Source organism: Brachyhypopomus gauderio, chromosome 8, assembly GCF_052324685.1.
Source record: "Brachyhypopomus gauderio isolate BG-103 chromosome 8, BGAUD_0.2, whole genome shotgun sequence".
Taxonomy (NCBI): Eukaryota; Metazoa; Chordata; class Actinopteri; order Gymnotiformes; family Hypopomidae; genus Brachyhypopomus; species Brachyhypopomus gauderio.
In genome coordinates, this window is record NC_135218.1 from 12066858 (window position 1) to 12089918 (window position 23061).

Here is a 23061-nt window from a genome sequence, read left to right on the forward strand (position 1 = left end):
AATGTTAGTGTAGTTTTATTTAGAGTGTGACAATTACTTTGTCTATCAGATATGCTCACTGCACTTTTGCTGATTAAATAATGGCTAAAAATAGTTTTATATTAAGGCATTTAGACCATCTACCTGCTTTTCAAACCCTCTTACCTTTGGAGCACTGGGGCTGGCTGAGACTTACAGTTCCTCTTTTTTTTAGAATCCCTTTTCCCTCGTGGCTTAGAGCCAGCCCCCTGTAACTCAGACCCTCTCTGACTTTCAGGAGCATGTGATGGGGTGAGTAGCATTGAAGCAGTGAGATTCAGGGAGCAAAACAATGAATGAAGAGACACAAAAGCGTCATGGCTTAACGGACACTGTTGGGTTATGGGGGAAGAAATGAATTAAGATGAGATGGAACAAAAAAAAGACAAAACTACTTACATAAAATTATATTAAAACAAAACACACATGACATTAACAAAAACGACAAAACAACTAAAAGACAAAAATCTATATGATCAGCTGAGGAAAATGCCCTGGTGTTCATGTGTTCTCTCATTCTTCCACAGGTTTTGCTTTCAGTACCTCACGGAGGAGCACTGTTTGGCCTCCCAGTCTTGCTAATGGAATGCTAAGTGTACCTGTTGCCATGGACATGGGAGGCACAGAAGGCAAAGCTGTAGTGAAGCAGCGTAGGGTCAATCATGTTCCCCCCATCTGCTCTCTCCAGCAGGTCTTTAAGGTAACACAGGTGCCTGTGACATCCCCTCACTCCATTTCGAGCGCAATACTCATCCAAAACAAAGACTTGGCCTGGGCTAAACCATCCCTGCAAGTAAAACAGAGAAGTAAAGAGCTTTGGCATCTGGCACTGGTACAAGCCCTGCCTGTAATGGACAAGATAGCCATGTGCCCTCCTGGTCTGTGAGTCTAGGGAGAATGCCCTCTAGTGCAAGAGGTGGTTGTATAGGCATTCACATATTGTCATCAGGTTAATTGGAATATGCCTTCACCCTCTCAGACTGGCAGCACTAGACCATGGCAAGATTGAGCTGAAAATGTCAAAACAGCAGGGCAAAAAAATTGCAAATGTAACAATAGGCCAGTTGATTAGTAATGTCTGATGGCAAAAGCCTGTCCTGGCATGTTTCACTTACCAGGCATGCAAAGTTGTCATTGAGCCTGTGGTCCAGTGTGAGTCTCTGCACCATCTCGAACAGCAAGGCGTGGTCAAAGCTACAGGGGTTAGCGGAGATAAACTCATCCATGCCGTGCTTCTGTGCCCTGTCAGCATCTATCCAACCAATCATGCGAGATGTGGGGAAAAGGGGAGTGGTGTAAGGGAGTAGGAGGTCAGCGGAGCAGAGCAGAGCAGTACGACCTGTCTTCCTTCATCAACAACAAAAAAAACCATCAGCATCATGTTCATCTACTCTACAGCAAATCAAAGGTTTTAGGTTTCACATTGTCAACTTGCAGCAAAAGTTCAGCTCATCAACCCACATTCAAACTGGATGGACATGCATTTGATTTGGGTGCAGTTGCTGCAGACTCTCCCCTAGGATTTTGATTGTGCAGACCACTAATTATAACTCAAGGGAAAGTGGGTAGTGGCGGAGTTCTTAATGATGAATTGCAATGCTTTTTCATTCACATGAATACAATAGATTCTGCCATTCGTGACTGGTTAATATTCATTTAGAGAGAAATGATGGATTGTGTGCTTGTAAAAATGGAAATGTCAGAAAATCAGGGAGTTTTCATAAGTTTGTTTACTAGTGTTATATTTTTGCTGTTCTAGTGTGCAATACCTTTGAAGAGTTAGAAAAAAAGATTTAGTTACCTCCTTTCAAAAGACTTCAAAAATCTAATTACAACATTTTGGATTGGGGGCTAAAGGAGAAAATCTTCTGTTGTTACATGAAACATTTTTACTTTGCCAACAAATTTTAATTTCTTTTTAATAGAGACAGCAAATATTCCCATTTCTTATTTTCAAACAAATGGCATAAATATATTTTTTGATAATGCCCTTGATGTGCACAGAATTAGCCAGTCTAGTCATTCATCAATGAAAATAGAGGTTTATGAATGGTTTTGTTTCTTAAGGGTAAAAAACTAAAAAATTTAATTAAAGCTATATAAAAAATGCTACCCAAATCATTATTAAGTGCTATCTCTGTCTTACTGCTAAAAATTACTTAGTTATTAGAGTGAATGATACAATCCAAATGAAGGCACTGATGGTACTGATGAGAAAAAACACACAGAAAATGTGTGTCACTGTGAGCTGACAGCTCACTGTGTGTTTTCTGACACACAAACAGGTAGAAATGGTTATGAAAGTGGCAAGAAGTTGTGACTAGACAATATGATGGGTTTTTACATAGAAAGAAGACAGAACTATGGAAGGTATATCTTATAGTTAACTTTTGCCTTTAAAATCTAGCTACTCAATAAATAGCATTTTAAATTCATGTTCTGAGGGGCATTTTAAGCAGTGTAAAAATATTTAATTATAAAATTAAGACCAGTGAAGGGAATCAAAGCTCTACTAGACTGATTCATAGATGTGGCAACACAGGGATTGGTGGTAAGAAAGTAAGGAAAGAGAGAATGAAGGATTTAACATAATATAATGGAGAAGAGAGAATCATGACAGAGGAGAGTGGACAAACCAATTAACACAATGCGTTGTGAATAGAAATAAAGAAATAAATAATGGATACAATACAGGTTCTGGTGCACTGTGGTAAGAAAAAAGCGTTTAAAAGAGTCTTAAAGGTTTAAAAGACTGGACTGAGTGGAAAGGTGGACCAGAGAGAGGGAGAGAGAGAGGGAGAGAGAGAGAAAGAGAGCACAGAAGGGTGAGTCGGGACAACAGAAATGATAAAAGGAGCACATCAATAGAGCGAGGCTTGTGGGCTTGACAGAGGCACTTCATAGTAGGAGTGAACAGGGGTGACTGTTATATATGTTATTGTGAAATCAGATATTATTTTCAAGCCAAGGTCTTCAGAACATATGAATCGATAATGCTAATATACTATCTTACTTTGATTCCATTTTTAATAATTTTTTTATATGGAGGAAAGTGATTAGAACATTGGTTTACATACTTTTCTTTAAATTTAAGCTAAATGTATGTAAATTCTCCATGATTATCTAGAATCACATGCAGGAAGTTCTATGATATCCAATATCATGCAAGAAAAATGATTAATACATTACCCAATAAAGGCTAACTATATGCAACATTTATTGTCTATTGGCATTTGCAAGTTGACAATACTTCAGAATTTTTTAGTGTGTTCATAACATTTGCTGAGCACACTAGCAAGCAAGCCACCATGGGGGCACGCTAACGGGTTAGCATTACAGTTCTGGTGCAAGTACATGGGATTAGCATGAAGCCAACAGAGGCTGAAAGTGGGCAATTCATTCTTCAGGAAAACAGGGAATAACAAAACAAAAAAAAAGAAAAGATAAAACAAAAAAATTCTGACCGTTTTCCATAATCTAAATGCACAATGTGACACTTAAGAGCTAACCTATTCAAGCAATAAATGGGCAATAAAAACCAAATTCAAAATGGAGTCTCTTGCTGCTAAAGGCACTATGCTATTCAAGCCTAGCAGCTATTCAAAATAGGCCCAAAGAATCTGATAAATTAAATATAAAATACAAATTTGGGAGTATTTCATGGTAAGGAAGGATGGCAACACCTATTCCTGGGCATTGGCATTCAGAATACTCCACTTACATATTTGCCAACTCATGTGACCCAAAGGCAAAAAAGAAAGAGAGCAGATTAAAGGTAACTGAACCCTCAAGAGTAAATTGCTCCAGATCCAGCTGGTGTCATCAGTTATTAATGAGTTAAGTCTTTTAAAATATCAATATAAAATATTGTATCTGTTCAGAATTCATTTATAGAACATTAAAGTAAATTTAGGTTAAGCTAGAATTTCTTTAACTATTTTTGCCTCTATTTTTGTGTTTTTCTAAAGTCTATTTGAAAATTTGTCTTTTGATTTTTAGACAAAAACGTAAATGTTCTCAGGTCAGGCTTCTTTTCTAAGTTTCTATAAATGTGAGCAGATCAGATTCAGGGATAACATTTAAGACTGTTTGGATGCGGTAAACGTACGGAGCAGAAAATATTTAATAATTTAGTCTATCTTTCATCTTTACTCTGAGGGTTTTCTCATGCCAGTGATATTATTTACAGTAGAGAAGGCAATTATGCAAATAAATCAATCATTATAATTGACCTTTATGATAAGAAGAGACTTAAAAATTCATGCATCCTAAACTGGATGGAAGTTTATATTTGAAAACCTACATTAAATAAATTAAATAGACAAAAAAATACACTGGGTTTTTGGACTAAGGCATGAAAAGTGAGATTCGAGAGGGAAAAAAAGAGGAAGAGGGAACAGAGAGTAAAGAAGCACAGTGCATTTGTCAGATAATGGCTGTATGATTATCTGACTGGTGCTAGCTAACAGGGAAGCACTTACCCTTAAGTCCAGCTAGAAGACAGCAGGGTAAGAAGGGACAAACCAGAATAACATAAAGACTAGCAACAAGGCTGAAGGAAAAAGGCAGACACGAAAACCCTGAACCCCACTACAGCTGCACGACTGAAGAAGGGTGCAAACAAAGCATGGAGGAAGAAGAACACAATGCGAAAACAACGACCTGTTCCACCATGATAGTGTAGTCTGAGCTGGTGTGGGACAATGTCAGAGAAAGACAGGGACAGAGAGGGAAAGAAAGAAAGACAGACAGACACAGGAAGAGACAGAGAGATAGAGAGAGAGTTAGAGAGAGAGAAAAAGAGAAAAGAGAAAAGATGGGAGAAAAATAAAGCTTGGTGCTTTGTATTACTTGAACTCAACTTTCTACTGCAGCTGTTTTAACAGGATTCTCAGTCCTATAATTTATATTAATGTACTATATTACTAACGTTACAGTATCTCCAGTGTCTACACAAGATAAATTCAGTTGAAAAGTGATTGATACTGTACTGGCACTTACCTTAGGTCCTTTTTTTGGAATGGTATTAAATTGTTTATGTAATGCCAGTGGCAGCAATTAAAATAATTTTATGAAGACACTGCATTAGTTAAAAGGTCTAGTAAATAATGACAGCTTATAGCTGTCCATCAATCTTCATACTTTTGTGAAGAAAATTTGAAAACAAAATTACAGAAATTTGAGAAAATTACAAATCACGCATCTGTATGTCTCATTATGTTGAGACCATCAACCACCATTATGATGTTAAGTGTATTCTCTATTTTATATGATTAGCATTTTAAAAGCACTAAAGCAGAACTGAATCATGTGCTTACAGCAAATTTCTGAACCTCAAAACCTTCATAGCATACTAGAATCTGGTAAAAGCAACTGCAGTGAATTTTTAAAGGTGTTTTCTTGTGCAAGTGAAGTGTGCACAGTACATGGTGTGTGTTACTTGTCTATGCCATTCAAAACCATGTGGGTGTGTAGAATGTGGGCGTGTGAAACATTTACACTGTGTAATAATGTTTCAGAGAGAAGAAGAGTCTGTGTTACAGTGAGGAAGCTGAATGGCATCAGCTGAACTTCATAAAGAATCAACTGACCACAAGAAACATTCACATACTGGACAAAGAAATCAATGGAGAAACAACAAAGAATCTGTGCTTTTAAGTATTTCTGGTAGATATTTTTTGTTAAACCATATTTCATAAACTGTGGTTTTATTTAAAGAAATACTATTTTTGCATGCTGCGCTAACTTGAAAGAAAGCTTTCATTAGATGTTAGTGGTTTCAAAATTGATGTTGTCTTACAAGAAAAAGACAAAGATGTTAACATCTCAGGAGCTTTCAAAATATGTTTTCTGACAAAAAATTGCTCTGGACAGATGCTGAGGAGAAAATATGCACACCAAAAACATGGATTTGGTTCGGAATAGCAGGATCTATTTTGTTTGGATTACTCTTGGATAAAGTATCTTAATTGAATTATCTCTTTGAAAAGTAATTTTTTCCCGATTGAGGAACAGAATATGTAGTATACCTGATAGCTTTAAAGTTAATTATAATCTTGATGATAATGTGTTTTTGAACTACAATTCTACCAGTGAATTTTAGAGATCAAAGGACTGCTAACTGATATAATGTTTATACAAAATTTAAAAGATAGAGCAGCTTTCAGATTATTGCAGTCAAGACTGAACTTAATTATGAAGACATGCCTGCTGAAAACTATTATTTAGCATCATTTTAGGTCCCCAGAGAGTTTTTAAATGACATATGTAAGACAAAAACATACATTATTTAATATTTTTAAATAAAAGAAATCTCCTGAACCAATTTTGAGAAAACAAATCTGGCAAAACAGAGTCATACCTTCTTAAAACATGAGTAAATATTATGTCATTATTGTAACTACATAAATAGCTACTAAGGATCTCTTAAATATTGAGAGCATGTAGAGTCTATATTCTGAAAGTGGCTCCATCTTTTCACGTTTTTGGCGGGCAGGATAAAACCTAGCACAGAAGTTAAAGAGTGAGAATACGACATGAAGGGGACATTAGAATGAACAGGTGCTACTCCAGTCTGTACACTCTTACCTTCCCTTTGCTATCACTGCAGTCTGCCTAGAGGGCAAGCTGCCATGTAAGTAAGATTATTAGATTATCAGATTACATTGTTAGTTTTGCAATGTGGACTGGAGTTTCAATCATTGAGACTCTACATTTTAATGGTTCTCTTGGCCATATTTTGTCACTGTTCTGTACACATTCATGCACTTGAAAATAACATTGTTCAGTTGTCCCCACTTGCTTCAAGAACAACACTAAAGAAACCAACTTGGTCTAAATTAGTTTTGCATTTGCAAACCATTGTAATGTATGACAACTCATTGCATAACAGATTTATAATATTCACTACAGAAATGTTCACTATGCAAAGACAGTAAAGCACAATATGTTAGGGTGTCATCATGACTGCTGTGTGTTATAGAGCATCCATGTGAGTCCTGTGTGTCCATGTGACTTACTGATGGTGCTATTACTGCAAAGTAGCTGCATATAGCTTACAGCATCCTCCATAACTGAGGGATGTCTGACCTTGTGTGTAAAGAGCTGTAGGTTTTCTTTGGAGATTTTACTTATTTACTCAGTTGATACCTCTCATTAAACATCCAATTTATTGCACATCACTGGCACCTACACTGGCCCTGTACAGTTAAGATTGGACACTGTTGCTATAACCTATTACTCAATAATGATATTTCTTAAATTCGTTTAACGTAGCTCATATTGAGCTCCTTCTGTTACTTGAAGTAAATAGATTTCTGCTACATGTTGGGAGCATGTTGGGTATAATTAACTGCACTGTAATGTACTATGTGTGTGTGAATGAGTGTATGATTTGCTAATGCGCTAACTTACAGAACTGAGAGATGGGCGCGTCCATCTGCGCCGAAGCTCCGCCCTTGGAATTGAGTTTCTGGACCTGGGTGGGCGGGACAGGTTTATGTGATTGGCCGGTGGCCCGATACATAGCCTGCACCCATAGGATGCGGTCCTGCTCATCATCGCTGGCGAAGATCACAGTGTCGCCCTCCTTCACGGCGTTAAAAAAAGCACGGCCTCCATCCAAACCTACACAAACAACAAGCAAAATCATATAACTTATATGGTGAATACACAAAAGCTTTGGTGATTCCATCAACAAACAACAACCATCATCATGGGTAGAATCTTATAAGCAATGACTTACATGCATGAATATTGCGTGCATGTGTATGTGTGTGTGTATACCTGGTTGTGGGTCTGTGTAATCCACAGTATATCCATCTAGCTGCAGCAGCTCCTGCGGCTCTGACTTCTTCTCCCGATAGCTGCACATGGCAAATGTGTACTGGCTCACCTGCGGTATTAATCACACACCAACCTTGGTCATAGCTGCATAGCTGTACACAAGATATATGAATGATTTCATGGCTCCACTCACATGGCCTGAAATCCAGATGTACTCGGTCTTACCTGAACCAGAACAAAGAACCGCTTCTTCCAGCGCTTCCAAACGTTTTTCCCAAAAGCCCACAAATACCTATAGCCAGTAAAACAGGGGTGGTGTGTCAGTTCAAAGAATTATAATAGCATTTCAAAATGCAAATATGACAAAAGCAATCATCTGTATTATGGTTCAGTGAAGGGTTATGACTACAAAGTAACTGTAAGATGGTACATCCTTTTGTTCTGTCTGCTGCATTTGTGCTCTGGGTGCACTAAATGAACCAGAGTATCTTCAGAATTTTATAGAATTAGAATTATTAGCTACACTGGGTTTCTGTTCATTTTCAGAAACGAACCCTGAAAAAGAGTAAGAATTGGTCCTGCCTTACCCACAAGCCTTCATGTTCTGGGGCTTATCCATGCGAATAGCAAGCTTGATCCTCAGGTCTTGGTCGGGACAGGCCTTGGTCACAGTCATCTTATGCAGCTCTGACTGCTTGGGACTGTTGGGGGTCGGGTGAAGTACAACCTAACCAACCAATCAGAGAGGACAATTATTACTACGACGTATGAGGCAGAATAACCTTGGGTCTGGCTAGGAGCAGTGCTAATAGGCAAATATTGTTTGCTGGGGAGTATTTTTGGGAAAATTGTCAACATTCAATTAATTATTTTCTCTTCTTCACTGAGCACAGAAAGTCTGAATGTGCTGCTCCTCCTTTGGAACCTGATTAGAGTGGAGAGAATCTCTCTCTCTCTCTCTCTCTCTCTCTTTCTTTCACTCTCTCCCTCTCACTCACCTTGTATCTCTCTGTATGTCACTTTCTCCTTTCTCTCTCTCCCTCTCTTTCTCTGTCTCTCACTGATGAGCCAGCATAATGTTTCTCTTTACAATGTTAAAACATTTGAGATGGCTGCCTGCTTCATCTTCAGAGGAAACACATCACCATCCCTGTCAGAATCCAAGGTCAAAGTTCAGAAGCCTGTATCTAGTCAGGCTTCAGCAATACATTTGCCTCACAGCACAAAGAGGAATGTGAGTTGATGCCAAATATTTTATAAAACATAGGACTGTTATTTATTTGTTTTTCATATTTGTGATTTTTGTCATGATCATGAATATATACCTGTAAATTGACTCGTGAATCTTCATGAAATATTGTTATTGTAAAATGCTGATTACTCCTTTTGCAGCAACATTTTTTTGCACCAATTAATTGTCTGTAAGAATTTAAAATCTCAGAAAACACTTGGCAGACGCTACACAAAACCACACAATGCAATGTTGCTCGAGTAATTTCCTCTTGTGTATTTTTCATGTGGGGGCAGAGGTATTTAATGTCACAACAGGATGTAGACTTAAAGGTTGAACTGGACTTGCTGCTCCATGGGGAGGTTAAAGGTGTGAGGCAGACCTTTCTCCTGTGTGCATGTGTGTGTCAGCAGGAACCATAAAAAGAACAGGGTGTAATCAGCAAATGGACGTCTTTCTCCTTTGACGAAACATTTTTCTTACTCCCTTTTAAGAGCAAAAGAATCCACAGAAACCCAACCATCATGGCTGAAATGCTCATGAAGTAGTCTCTGCATGCACTAGCTTTTATGAGTACAATGTAGCCAGTATGAAAGATTTAGTCATAAATTTCCAGATAGGGTTTCATAATATGGGGAAAGCAACTAGGTTTTGATTATATTACTAAAATAGTATTTCAAGACACTAAGCAATATATTTTAGCGCATAGGTGAAGGTATGATGTGTGGTTCAAGATCTATTAAAGGATTTGAGCAAAAATTATCTGCTGCACCATATGAATGATTCATCCAATCACATAATTCTTCTGGAATATTAATATACAGTAGCCCCCCCTCCCCTGCAACTCTTCCAGCTCATCACATCAGCTAAACACCAAGCCTATCAGGAGGCTGAAGTGGACATGAGAGAGCGATGGGAACAAGACTGGACTTAACAAACACAGAAACACTGTGCCTAAAAGGCAAGGTGGACCACACCCTGTTGCCAGCCATCAAACAGGATCCAGAAACGCACAAGCTGCGCTGACGATCTTAGCACTCTGGAGAACAACGTAGCCTAGTCGACTCTGCTAAGCTTCTGTCACAGTGACACGAAGTGCTGGAAACGATTTGTCAAACTGAAGTGCTTCTTCAAAGGCGTCGTTCTAGCAGCAGTGTGTAGAGGACTGTACTAATTGAGTCAACATCAGGTTTGGCTCTTAATACATAATAACACTTTGTTTCAAGAGCATGTGTTACCATTAGAAAGTGTGTGTGCGTATGTGTGTGAAAATGGTGTGTGTGTGTGAAAATGGTGTGTGATATTCCGATTTTACAAAGATATCTGGAAACATGTCATTGTTTTGCATAGTATATTTTAAAATAGTATTAACTGCCTTTTTGTTAAATATATCTCTAATCATTTTTGATAAATTATTAAATAAAAATCTTTGCACCCATCTGTACACAAACCTGTCTTCTGTATGTAAGTGTTCTGTGTCATACTGACTAGAGAGATTCTAGGACTCATACTGTAGGTTATGCTCTATTCTACTGAGATGCATAGTCCAGGATGGACGAATGATGACACAGTGCTGTTGCCGTGGCAGCAGCAGGTGATACATACCCTGCCCAGCTCCTTGTCTTCCAGGGCCAGCACTCCTGTACTCTCAGTGAACAGTTTGACTTTGACTGCAGGCAGAGGGTGTGTAGTAGTGAAATCTCCTTGAGTCCCCCATCTGTGAGACACACACACACACACACACACACACACACACACACACACACACACAAAATTAAAAAATCACATTACCCATTGCAGTTGAAAAAAAGCTGCAAATGGGCATCTTTGAACTGCACAGTTTGCAAAATCTTTTAGCATTCAGCCCTGGGTGGAGTTAAGTATCAAGGCTCAAACTTATTTCCACTGATATTTATTTCACTTCATAAATTCTAAAGACCAGATTATCCATTATCCAGAGAGCCTGTCTCTCTGCTGCTCTGGGTCTCTGAGAGAGAGACGGCCCCCACGTTGGTCCTCCCATGGGCTCTCCCACTCTCTCTGGGTCTCTGAGAGAGAGACGGCCCCCACGTTGGTCCCCCCATGGGCTCTCCCACTCTCTCTGGGTCTCTGAGAGAGAGACGGCCCCCACGTTGCTCTATCCTCCTCCTCTAATATCCATGCTCATCCTGAGCGAAGGCGTCGTAAGAGGAGGAGAACAATGAAGCCTGTACCACTCACCGCATGGCTGCCAGCCCCCTCTGCTTCACCTCGCACCCGTAATGCACATGTCAGATACAGTAGTGAAGACACGTGAGAACAGACCAGAGAGGAGAGGAGAGAGAGAGCAGGCCAGAAGGAAACATATTGTCCTTTGAAGTCCTTACAAAAAAAGGTATACAAAAGCTACAGCAAATGTAATTTTACCGTATCGAGGATAGCAACATCGTCACACTGAAATACCACACGCAAACAGAAACACATTCATGCGTGACGTAGTACATTAAGACAAATGAGCGGTCACACGATGTTCCAGATAAAAACATAGTGTGAGTGAAGTCCTTTTAGACAAACATAAACCAATCATCTGTTATGTTACTCCTGAAACCGATGGAGTGGAAACATTTGTAATGCACTCAGATGTGTAATGGGTTCCCGCTAACAGTCACCCATCAAAGCCATGGCCCACACATCCGCAGCCTCAATAGGAGATGGGCCTGGCCTGGTAAAGTGAGGAACACGTGCTATCTGCTGCCGTGGAAACAGGCTGCACGTGTCAGAGGCAGTAGTCAAATGAGACCGAGTGAGTGTGTGTGAGAGAGAACGTGCGTGTGTATTTTGCGTCGTTTCATCTGTGCGCAGGGCGAAATTTCTCCAAGCAGCAGGAGGGTAGCGGGGGGAAGGGGGGAGGGGAGGTCGGGTGGAGTGTGTTTGTAAAAACAATATTCCCATTTTCTGCTCTAACCACACGGCATGATGGCAGTCACTCAGCTGGGGAGAGACCACAGTACTTACGGGACCATAAAACACAGACACAAAATTAAAAGATCAAAGAACGCTTATGTTTAGGTGGCCATAAAACGGCGAAATGGGACTAATATAGACACAGAACTCAACAGAGAAGACAGAGCCACTGAAAACCTACCGAGCTACAGTCATGCTAAAATAACGGGCACCCCATCGGGGCCGCCACCGGGTGCCCTATGCTAGATCAGCGCAGCCTATGGGAATGAATGACTCCTGGCTGTAGCTGCCCAGAGAGCTCCTCTCTGGTTCAGCGTGTTTGGCTCTGATGATGAGGCTGTTAGCATTCCGACAGCGCTGGGGGTGCTGACACGGCACTATGTCACGCCTCGCTCACCACCTCGTGTGCACCAGACACAAACAGCTTATGGAATAATACTCCGTTTAGCTCAGCCTAACTGATTCTGCTGGATATCGTAAAGTGGGAAGGCTGCATGTGAAGTGAGATGTACGTTCTGCCTGTGCTCCCGCCCCACTCGGGAGGAGAGGGGAGAGAAAGAGGGAAGGTGCAGGGGACAGCGTGTCCTTAGCCAAGCCACGTGCTGCGTTTCGCCAGCAGTGAAAGCAGACCATGAAGGTGACCTTGTGCATCCGGGAACAGGCAGAGAGAAATTGCATACAACATTCCAGAGGTACAACATCCTCAGATTTAGTTCTGCGTGTGTGTGTGTGTGTGTGTGTGTGTGTGTGTGTGTGTGTGTGTGCCATGGGTTGGTGTTTGCACCTGTAATTTGGCCATGTATGTGAATCTATGTGCATGTGATGATGCTTCAAGCTAATTCTTGTGTGATACTGTTATCCTTGCTCGCTGACTGCTCCAGGCTCTCTCTTTATCACTCTCATTTCCCCATTCTTTCACACTCTCCTTCTTTTTCTCTCACTCTCTCTATTTTCACTCTCTCGTTCACTCTCTACATTTCTAATCAGTTTCTCCACAGCTGACTTCACTCGTGAGGGGAAACAGAGCTCCTTCATTCTTCTGCTCTCTCTCCCTTTCTCTCACCCCCCTCGCTCCCACCCCTCTTTTTCCCTCCCTCTCTCTCTGTCCCCCTCTCTCCCTCCCTCTCTCTCTCCCTCTCTCCTGCCCTCCTCTTTACCCTCCCCCTCCTTAGTTCATTATAAATTGGCACCTGATCCAGTGACGGAAAAGGGATCCAAAAATAGCTTTAAATCATGTGCTCTTCCCCAGTGCCTCCTCCTCTGTGTGGCCACACTAGCACAGGTTGGACCACAGCACCTGAAGCACAACTACCATGTTATTCACTCACCTCCAGCCAGAGATTAGCAGCCCAGAGCGCCATTAATGTGTGGTTTGTTGTCAAAAGGCTTTGTCTTTTTTTATTTACAGTATTTTCCAAATGCCAGTTGCTTTTATAATGTCCATGGTTTTATGATGCTTTCAAAGAACTTTATCTGTATTCCATGTTGGATGCTACATTTTAAATGTCTTCTTAAGCCCTATAACCAGATAAGTGATATTGACTGCGATGAGACAGGGTTGGAGTAAAAATGAAAAATTACGATTCGATTTTCTTTAAAAATGTACAGTGGTAAATGACACGATTGGATAGAAAAAGATATCAGTTATGTAAGATTAGTGAAAAGAAGATGCAGATGGGAGAAAACGAGTCTTACGTTGGCTTTGAGGCCTCAGCCTGGTCGGTCTGTAGCTTTTCTCCACCCTCAACCTCCATAGTGCAGTAGACAATGCGGTTTGGGGCCAGAGACTTCAGCCCTTGTACCTCCATGATCACCACCTGCAAAGGAAGACCATGTTTATCACTTTAAAGAAACACCTATAATATGAACTGTTAGAGACCCCTAAAATGATGTCTGTCTCAGAACTTCACTAATTACTGTCCATACTGCAGGAACACCAACTTCAAAACAGTCATACTAGCCCACACTAGTTCACTTCGTCTTCATCCAGGCTTGTCAAAGGTTAATAAACTCATGGTTCAGTAATAGATTGGCTCATGAACCAGTTCTTTAGGATGCCTCTCTCTGAAGTAGAGTAGTGTAGTAGAACCTGTTCATGAAGATTATGTAAAAGCAACCTGATTCTAACATCTGTAAAGCTATAATAGTAAAGCAAGGATATATACTTGATGTTTTATGATTCTTTGGGGATTAGTGTCTCATCTGGCAGTGCAGTGACAGTATATCAGGTTTTATGCTGATGCCATTTAAGCTGCTTATTTCTGTTCAGGGATCAAAACATTTAGCTTTGTGTTTGGGGAGTGAGAGGCACGGTTGTTTTTTTTAATCCACTATCCTGTTCATGAGATCCTCCCTGAGCTGCAGCATCTCACTGAATGTATTTTTCACATCAGTGCTGAAAACAGCAGCACAGAAAACACTCGGTTCTCACACCGGCATCGCCCTGTAAAGTCCGAATGCTAACAGGAAACAAGACACCCATGACTCAAGTCTACTTCTCAAATCCATAAACCATGGCTTTGCTGGGTCTGTAATGACTGCAATATTCTAATGAAGAGCTAAGGGAACAAGCTAGCACCAGGCACTGTAATTATAGCAGAAACTTTAGTGGAAAGCTCTTTGGGGCCTTCAATATTCTCCAAGATTATTCATCACAAATGCAATATTACTCTTTTTAATATACAACTGCCTCGTCTGTTCACGGAGCAGCATGTCTGCAATTTCATGTGAGGAAAAGTAGTGAATATTGAGGGCTCATATGTGTCAAACTAACACTGAAGCTGCTAGCACTGCTAAATCTATCACTCAGAATCTCAGACTCTCCATCGCTAGCAGGCTCTTCTTGACTTCCAAATGAAGTGAGACAAACTTGGAAGAACGAAGAAAAAATGCTGGAAAGTTAAATATAGCACAATACGTATGCCAATGTATTCTGTGCACATACATATGCACCATGACAGAAAATATTAACTTCATCAGTTTCCTTTATTTATGTGAGAAAAACACCAATGTTTCTTTATTTATGTGACTGACATGGCATATAATAGGAAAAACATTAAAAACATATTTAGTTGTTCATTCCCATTGACAAATGAGTACTGTCAAGTAGAAAAAGCATTTTATTTTTTTTAGGCAAAGAGTAATGCAAGAGTTCTGTTAAAAGGACAGTGACAGTGACAGAGTCACAGTGCTCTTAAATGGCTCTCTGCTGGTAAATGGATAACCCCTCTGGCCATATGCCATTTATTGGGCAAAGATGATAATACGACTCTCGTTAAAGGTATGTTAAAGGTTATTTTTTTGTAATGTTCCAATTTTCTTTCTAACAAACCAATTTACTGCAATTTACTGCAGCTTTTGGAAAATTTGGGATAATAAAGGTTCCTGGTCATAACGTGCAATTGAATTACTTGTTTGCTACCAGAGATGTCTTGACTGATCGGCCACGTGGGGTAGGGAGACACGTATCGGAGACATGCTGAAACAGTGTTCCATACTCAGCATCAGCGTACCTCCAGGGTGAAGGACAGGACCACATCTGACTTGGACAGCTGGTTTTCGTCCTCCTGGCCCATGTCGATGATTGAGGTGTTATGTCCTCTCTTCAGCTTCTGCAGTTTGAACTCACCCCCCTTGGACACGGGCATGCTCTCCAAGTTAGCCATCAGCTGGTTCACGGATGACTTCAGCTCCTCAATGTACATGGCTTCCATCTCCTTAGAAACAAACCTGGGGAACTTGCCAGCCTTTAAGCAGGAAAAAACATGTTAATATGAAAATAAAACCAATTTAAAGACATTAATCGGTGTGATTATGGTATGACTATGAGCCTTTTAAGCCTAGGCATACGTCATTTCAAATTCTAAACAGAAAGAACTAAAATACAGATTTAGTTTAGCTCCTGTAATTTTAGCAATAATAATTTTGAGACAATTCCATGCAAAGACCAGAACAATTAATTTTACCCATGCTCTTTACAACTCTAAAGTGTCAGCATCAGACACACTGTTGTTTATTTAAAAAACAAAAAAAACAGAAACATATTGTCCTGTGGCACGTGAATAACCAGAAAAGGAAACTCACTCTGGCAATCTGATCAGCCATCTGAAGACGCCCATCCAGTTCTCTCCTGATCTGAGCAGCCTGCTCATCAAGATTATCCAACTACGCATCACACACACACACACACACACACACACACACACACACACACACACACACACACACACACACACACACACACACACACACACACACAATGTTAGTGTTGTCCCATCAGAAATCATTTCATATATTTGGTCAGCCTTTCAAATTTCCATTAAAAAAAGCATCATTTATTTAAGACTGGCGGCCACCAAAGGTCACTCATCAGTTCAAAAGCTTTAAAGGGATACAGGTGGTTTCATGTTTCCTGAAAAAGGTACAAGGCTAATAGGGCATTTATTCAAATTGATTTAGAATTTAATTAGGTCAGCTCATTAAACTTGAAGACTACCCATCAACAGATCACAAACTCTGAGATCGTGTGTTATTAAGCTGGAGGACCACAGATTAACTGATGACAAAATTCTGAGATCATGTGTTTAGAGCATTATGTTTTTGTCCCTCCACTTTCTTAGAAGAATTTTTCATTGCTTAAATACACGCTACTGTGATATGAGGTGAAGGCAGGATGCCGAAACCAGATGCATTTTAAACAACATCTTTATTTATACAAAATAGCGCATTAGCGCTTAGAACACACTGATGAGAGAGACTCTGACAAAGACAAGCAATGAACACTACATTGACACACATTAAATACCTTCACAATAAACGAGACCCAAGTGTTGACGAGACAAGCCACCGGTGAGATAGATGAACACACGCACATTGTACCACTCCCAAAGGAAATACATACATGGACATAACCAGATGTAGACTACACATACACACACCCACAGGAAGAGGTCAGGGACTGTACCATGACACATGATGCAGAACTTTACTAACAGTACTCATTTTTTCCTAACACTAATGTACATTTTCCAAAAACTGCTGATTGGTTCTCTAAAACACAAACTAGCCATTCATTTTCAAACTTTATCCTTCAACACTTTTTTAACTGTTACAGTTTTGTTCAGCATTTTGAAAACACTATGTGTAACTTAAATATAAAGCAGTAACAGTAATTTTGTAGACATTATGTCTTGACATTTAACATGAGGCTTTGCCAAAAATCAATTTTAATGTACAAGGATTAGGAAAAATACGGCAGTTTGTACACCACAAAAAATGCCTGAGGTCATTAAAAGTCTTGCAGGAGCAGAAAAGCCTTCATCTTCTTATCGAGCCATAATCACTTAAGGTAATGAACAGCATCTGGGCTTTCTGCACCCCAATGCAACTTTAATCCTGTCAAACACCACAATGCCTATACAGAATGACAAATCTGGCTGTAGTTGTTGATTAATTTTCAATGTGGTGACTTTCATTATTTCTCCTCACCCAAATGTCAAACTGTACCTTCATGTGTGCAATGTTATCATTCATAACTTTATCCCTAACAAACAAGCGGACTCCCATAATAAAGACCTGAGAGCACCCTGCTTTGAGACCGAGAGCCTCGCCTTTGCATGGGCGACTCTTCAGCGGTGCGTGTTGGTGTTTGTTCAGACGCACGTGTTGAAGATGAGCGTGCATGCAAATGAGGCGGAGGAGGAGCAAGCGCACGTCTGCCATCAGGCCCGCACGCCCTCGGTGTGAGTTCATGTGAGTGTGCTGTGATATCTAGCGCGTCCCTCCCACCCACTCAGCTGTCGCTTCCTGTCTGTGTCACTTTTCTTGCTCTCGCCCACACGGCCTCCAGGGGGGGCTACAGTGCCTCGGCAACCCCTCGCTGTGGCGCCGGAATTCCCCCCACCAGAGGGGGGCAGAGCATGGCAGTGTCCCTAGAACCTCGTCTGCGTGGACTGCCCTCCCGAGGCTCTGCTCGGTTGAAGCGTGGCACGGCGAGCGAGACACGACGGGAACTGCCAGTGTTTGTGGGCGTGACCAGGGCTCCCAGGAAGGGAAAGCCAGTGTTGTTATTGAGGGGGTGGCTGAGCACCGTTAAACAGGAAGCAGCACTTCCTGCCAACCCAGCCAAAGCTTTGGAATGTATTCCTGGAATCTTGTGTCACAATTCAAGACTCGCTGGAGAATGGGCATCATCTATAACGGGCCTTTATGGGCCAAAGTCTGCACATCAACCGCCTACAACAGCTGCAAGAAGTATAAAAAATATTATATTGAATACTTAGGCAGACGTTACAGCAGTGGTTTTGTCTAGGTCATAAACACCTGTTCTAGTCTGGTTAGTAGGTGAGGTCAAGACAGCTTTGTTAATGAGATACTAAGCTCTCATTAACATTCTACAATCAACGCTCTTCACCACAACCTTTCACCACCATTTAAACAGTGTAACAACAACAAACTCCACAACTCGATTAAGGGACTTAATGAAGCTATGGGGAGGGGGCATGACTCCATTTTGTTTGCTGCACTGTGGTTTTTCACTGTGGAGCTGCAAGGAACTGAATCTCTGTGGCTCCTCTCTTCCAACCGCTCGCTGGGTGGAGTCATGGCTAGCCTCTCCTGCGTCAGACAAACCGCAGTGCTTTTGATAGGTCTAATCCAGGAACAAGGCACCCCAGCTGTGTTATGGGCCTATGCATACTCACACGGGCAAAGAAATCATTAGGGTGTTCACTTGGCCTTTTCAGCCACTCTGAGCAGCAGGGGTTTGTAGGAACAGTTGTTGCACAACTACCTGCAGTGACAGCAGGTAGGACCCAGTATGGGTGTGAAATACCTAAGAGGTCCTGGTTTATGGGGCTTTGTCGGTTCCCTGATGAGGACGGCTGCTTGTACTAGCGCACCAGTCACCAGTGAGCGGATCTTAGCAGAGTCTGTTCCTGCCAGCTGTTAACCTACTTTCATCCACATGGTGACATGGGCGGAGAGGCCCCTGTGCATTAATAATGAATCCATATTTAGATTTGCTGACAGCAGGACAGAGACGACGGAACAAAGTCTACTGACCTCTGCTCTCAGTCTTTCTCTTCCTCACTCTCTCTCTCACTAGGAGAGAGGGAGCTCTCATGTATTCTGCCTGCTTGCCTGACTCCTGTTGTTTGTTCCAGAAATGTTGGTATGATTGAAAGGTAAAGAGAGCAACCATACTGTGTTGACAAGGTTAAAGTCTTCTGGATGCACGCTCTGTAAGTGTAATCATGCAAGACACACATCTGAACTACGGAGAATGCAGTAGTGAGTGAGAGTAAGAGAGAGATGGAGTAAGAACAAGGACATGGTAGCAGTGATTCTGTAGTTAAATAATTATAAATAAGGAGAGAAAGAAAAAACAGAGAAAATTAGATATAGAGATTCCTTAAGTCACTAATCCAGTAGGCAGTATCCAGTAGGCCTCCATCTACAACAAATCACTGACAGACTCATCACCACCCTAATCCATTATAAAGAACACAGCCAGACTGAATTAGGCATTCAGCACGAGGTCATGTGATATGTAACTATGTATAGTGTATGTGTGTGTATTCTTGTGAGTGTGTGTGCTGTAACCCTGCTGGTTCTCTCTTGACGCCCTGGTTAGTGGAGCACGTAATCAGCTCTGGTCACCAGCTGCATAACCAACCCCCACTCCACCCCATTTCTCTCTCTCTCTCTCTCTCTCTCTCTCTCTCTCATAGACAGCCTGAATTGATTCTGTTCCACTTTTCTCACTGTCTTTCTCTCTTCCACATGCGCAAATGTCATTTCTACTGTCCATCATGGCAATCCACCTGCCGAGGAACCTCCGCACCCAGCCTGGTCTCTATTAAAGCTCGGCGACATTATTGTGCATGTATTCTTGGGGTGGCTGTTCCTCCTAAGGTTGGCAAGCTGCAGACTGACCTGTCACCAAAAACTGGCAGATAGCAACAGAAAGAGAGGGACTTTCTCCATGCTAGCTCAATACTCTGTACGTCTTCATAATCATCACATACAGTAAAAAAACTGACAATCTCCTCGTCCTTCTCTGTTGCTGGTTGTTAACTAATTCAGTCAGCAAAAGAGGTCTGGAGAGAGGTGTGTTCCAAAGTGAATTCGTGAGAGGAAATATTCATGACTGTGGGGAGTTGAGAGTAAACGGTTTGATTTGCTCGCTAGCTACAGCGTTCCACCACCACATAATACTCAGTGTTTGAGAATCAGAACTTCCCAACAACCACACACACTCACAGAGTATTACAGCACATTATACACTGACAGTGTTTGAGAGTCAAAGGCTGTTAATTTCTGTTTTGGGGTTTGCCATCTGCTATGACGGCTGAAAGCTAAGTCCTCGTATATCAGTTCACGTGCCAGTGTTTTGATCATCACTGAGCCCATTGAGATTCTAATGAGAGTAATGATGTTTACACTCCCTGATTATTAAAGCGAAGCAATAATTTAACTCAGCATGGCAACAGGATTTACCCCTCCCTCTTGTGTTATGTTGCAGGTCCCCTCTAACATTTAAAACTCATTTATTTAAGCACATATAAGTATTCATTATATTTAAGTACACGTGCATATTCATCTTCAAATAAATGAATAATTTATAGACACATTCACCACAACGTCAAAATGGCTGAACAGAAAAGAAACCGCTGTGTTATCTGTGCTTTCAGGTGCAATGGAAAGCAAACAGTAGTTTGTTTACGGTCGTAAAATATTCTGCATGTTTAGTAGCTGGGTGTTTGAGTTTATCAAGAAATTTCCATACAGAGCACTAGGTTTGGGACACACTATAAAAGGTGTTTGCTGATGTGAATACTCAATTGCTTGATTTGTAGACAAAGTTTCTGGTTGCCTCATTAACTGTGCAGGTGGGCAATCATTATAGATTGAGTGACTCAGCAAATGTGTGTTTTGGAAGACCGGATGCTGACATACCCAGGGCCGACAATGCGGCAGTGTTTGCACTGGCTTCACGTTCTCTTTGGGGTTCTCAAACACAAATTCCAGATGAGGAGTTTTATAACCGTAGGCACCGGGCATTTTGGTTTCATACATGACGAGGTGAGCATGCGTGTGAGGTGACTCCGACTGCGTGTGTGTAGTTGCAAACAATTTCTGCCAATTATGTGTGATTGTGCTTTCATTAAACACACTCCAGGTGGTGTACAAGGCATCTATTGGCAGGGAAAGAGAAGAGACCTCCCACGCGCAGCCTTGAGAGTTACACAGCAGACTCCTCCCACAGGACTGATGAGAAAAGAGTGCACGAGAAAAGAGTGCACGCGCAGGCTGCCTCTCGCTCGCCACAGCTAAACACGCTTGCTTTGATGTGGAGAGGACCATTCGATGTGTATTTACTTACTTTCATTGAAGTGACGTGAGCCATGTGTGTGTACAATGGGGATATGTTATTGACTCAAGGGTGGCCCAGTTAAACATCTGGGTTCAGCAGCTGAGCTTTTGGACACGGAGTGCCAGCAGGTCCAAGTCGTTTCAGGTTTTCTTTAACATCTCAATTATCCCACCCATTGAATTCATTTAATCAGCAAGCTATCTGCTGTGTGAGAACTAACTAAAATGGGCAGTGCTGAAATAAAGGTGTTCGATATCCATACAAATGGGTGTTGGGCCTTGACCTAGAGTTTTCAGTATAGTGATTCTTTATCTTCAAACTAGTTGAAAACATTTCTAATACAGATTTATATTGTTGGCAAACCTGAGTCTGGTTATCTTGGAGCACAGACTTCAGAAAGAAGCTATTTTAGAGTCAATTTTTAAAAACAAGTCTACTAATTTCCCAAACAGCAAGATTGCTAGCACAGTCATTATGTTTAATGATCAGAAATGCCTTGGCGGTCGCTGTCTGTCAGAGTGATGGGGGAGCATCTGACTGCCTCCTGACGTCTGACTGAATGAGACTGTATCCTGCTTCCTGTATCTAAGGAAGAAAACACAGACGACATGGACATCGCTAGGCACCAGCCACAAGCTCCAGCTGATTTCTTTGCAGACTCAACAAAATGCCATTGGCTTCTCTGGCGTCCCTGTTTACCAAGTCATCTCATTTAGGAAAGACTTTGTAGTCCTCAAGCAAAATAAGGATTCACGCTTTTCCCGTTTTAGATCAGAATAACCCGTACAAATGTCTTCTGAGATACTCTTAGCCCATCACATCTGAATTCTAACCAAAATCATTCCAAGTGTGAAGAACTGAACAAGTGAAGAAGACTTTAATATTTGCTTACCTTAAAGGCCACAGCCTTTTCATTTGTCAAAGGAGTCACAGTTATACTTGAGGTTCTATGTTATATGAATATGAGAAAAAAGTATCTTATTTGTCTTTTTTTTTCCTGTAGACTGCAAAGATACTTGACTGGACTGACATAAGTAGATTGTAAAGCACTCACTATTATTCACTCTCCTTCTCCTTTTCCTGCTGTCAGACATAAGGACATGTTGGGGTTTGGGCAGTTAATGTACATGTGCTAAATTGTTTCCCTGAAAATATTTTGTGGCTTTGTTAAAATTCTTCGAGCAAAGCATTACTGTTTCTGCAAATGTAGGGAGTTACAGTAACTACTATCATGACAATACCACACCCATTTACACACTCCAATGGCCTATATAGGGTTGCCAATTCTTATTCATTACCCTTCTGGCTGCATGTTTGTTTCTGTGTACTTTCAGAATAACTCGTAGTTATTCAGTTATACTCATAGTTCTTAATAGCATGACATAAGACAAATAAACTTGGAGCATAAGAGGATAAACTGAGAACCATTATAGAAGAACAGTGAATAATCTCTAAATATGCTAAATACAAGAACCACTATTCTCTGTAACTTTTGTTCTATCATTGATGGGATTTTTGGGAGATGTTAGTAGGCAGAATGTATGCTAATTCTTGACTCAGAGGTCAGAACAAGAAATGAACAAAGTACAGTACTGGGAGAGGGATAAAAAGAAAAAAATAAGAAAGGAGGGGAGACATACCTAAAGACAGACAATGTCTCAATTGCTAGAAGAATAAATAGATAAACAAATAAATAGATTGATGAAAT

The 23061-nt window shown here is 41.0% G+C and overlaps 1 protein-coding gene across 11 annotated transcripts in view; it reads right to left on the reverse strand.

Moving 5' to 3' along the window:
• cadpsb (Ca2+-dependent activator protein for secretion b) overlaps positions 1-23061 on the reverse strand; it is a 66135-nt gene that overhangs the window by 21624 nt on the left and 21450 nt on the right. For 10 of the 11 annotated variants that reach the window (XM_077014430.1, XM_077014429.1, XM_077014431.1 and 7 more), the window contains exons 4-13: positions 16061-16141; positions 15490-15723; positions 13673-13794; positions 10640-10751; positions 8391-8530; positions 8029-8095; positions 7804-7912; positions 7432-7644; positions 1134-1270; positions 618-805 (exon numbers count right to left, since the gene is read on the reverse strand). In XM_077014430.1, the coding sequence (XP_076870545.1) occupies positions 618-805; positions 1134-1270; positions 7432-7644; positions 7804-7912; positions 8029-8095; positions 8391-8530; positions 10640-10751; positions 13673-13794; positions 15490-15723; positions 16061-16141 (1403 nt within the window). Of the gene's footprint in view, positions 1-144; positions 250-617; positions 806-1133; positions 1271-7431; positions 7645-7803; positions 7913-8028; positions 8096-8390; positions 8531-10639; positions 10752-13672; positions 13795-15489; positions 15724-16060; positions 16142-23061 lie in introns of all 11 variants that reach the window. The other variant, XM_077014432.1, reaches the window with a different exon arrangement.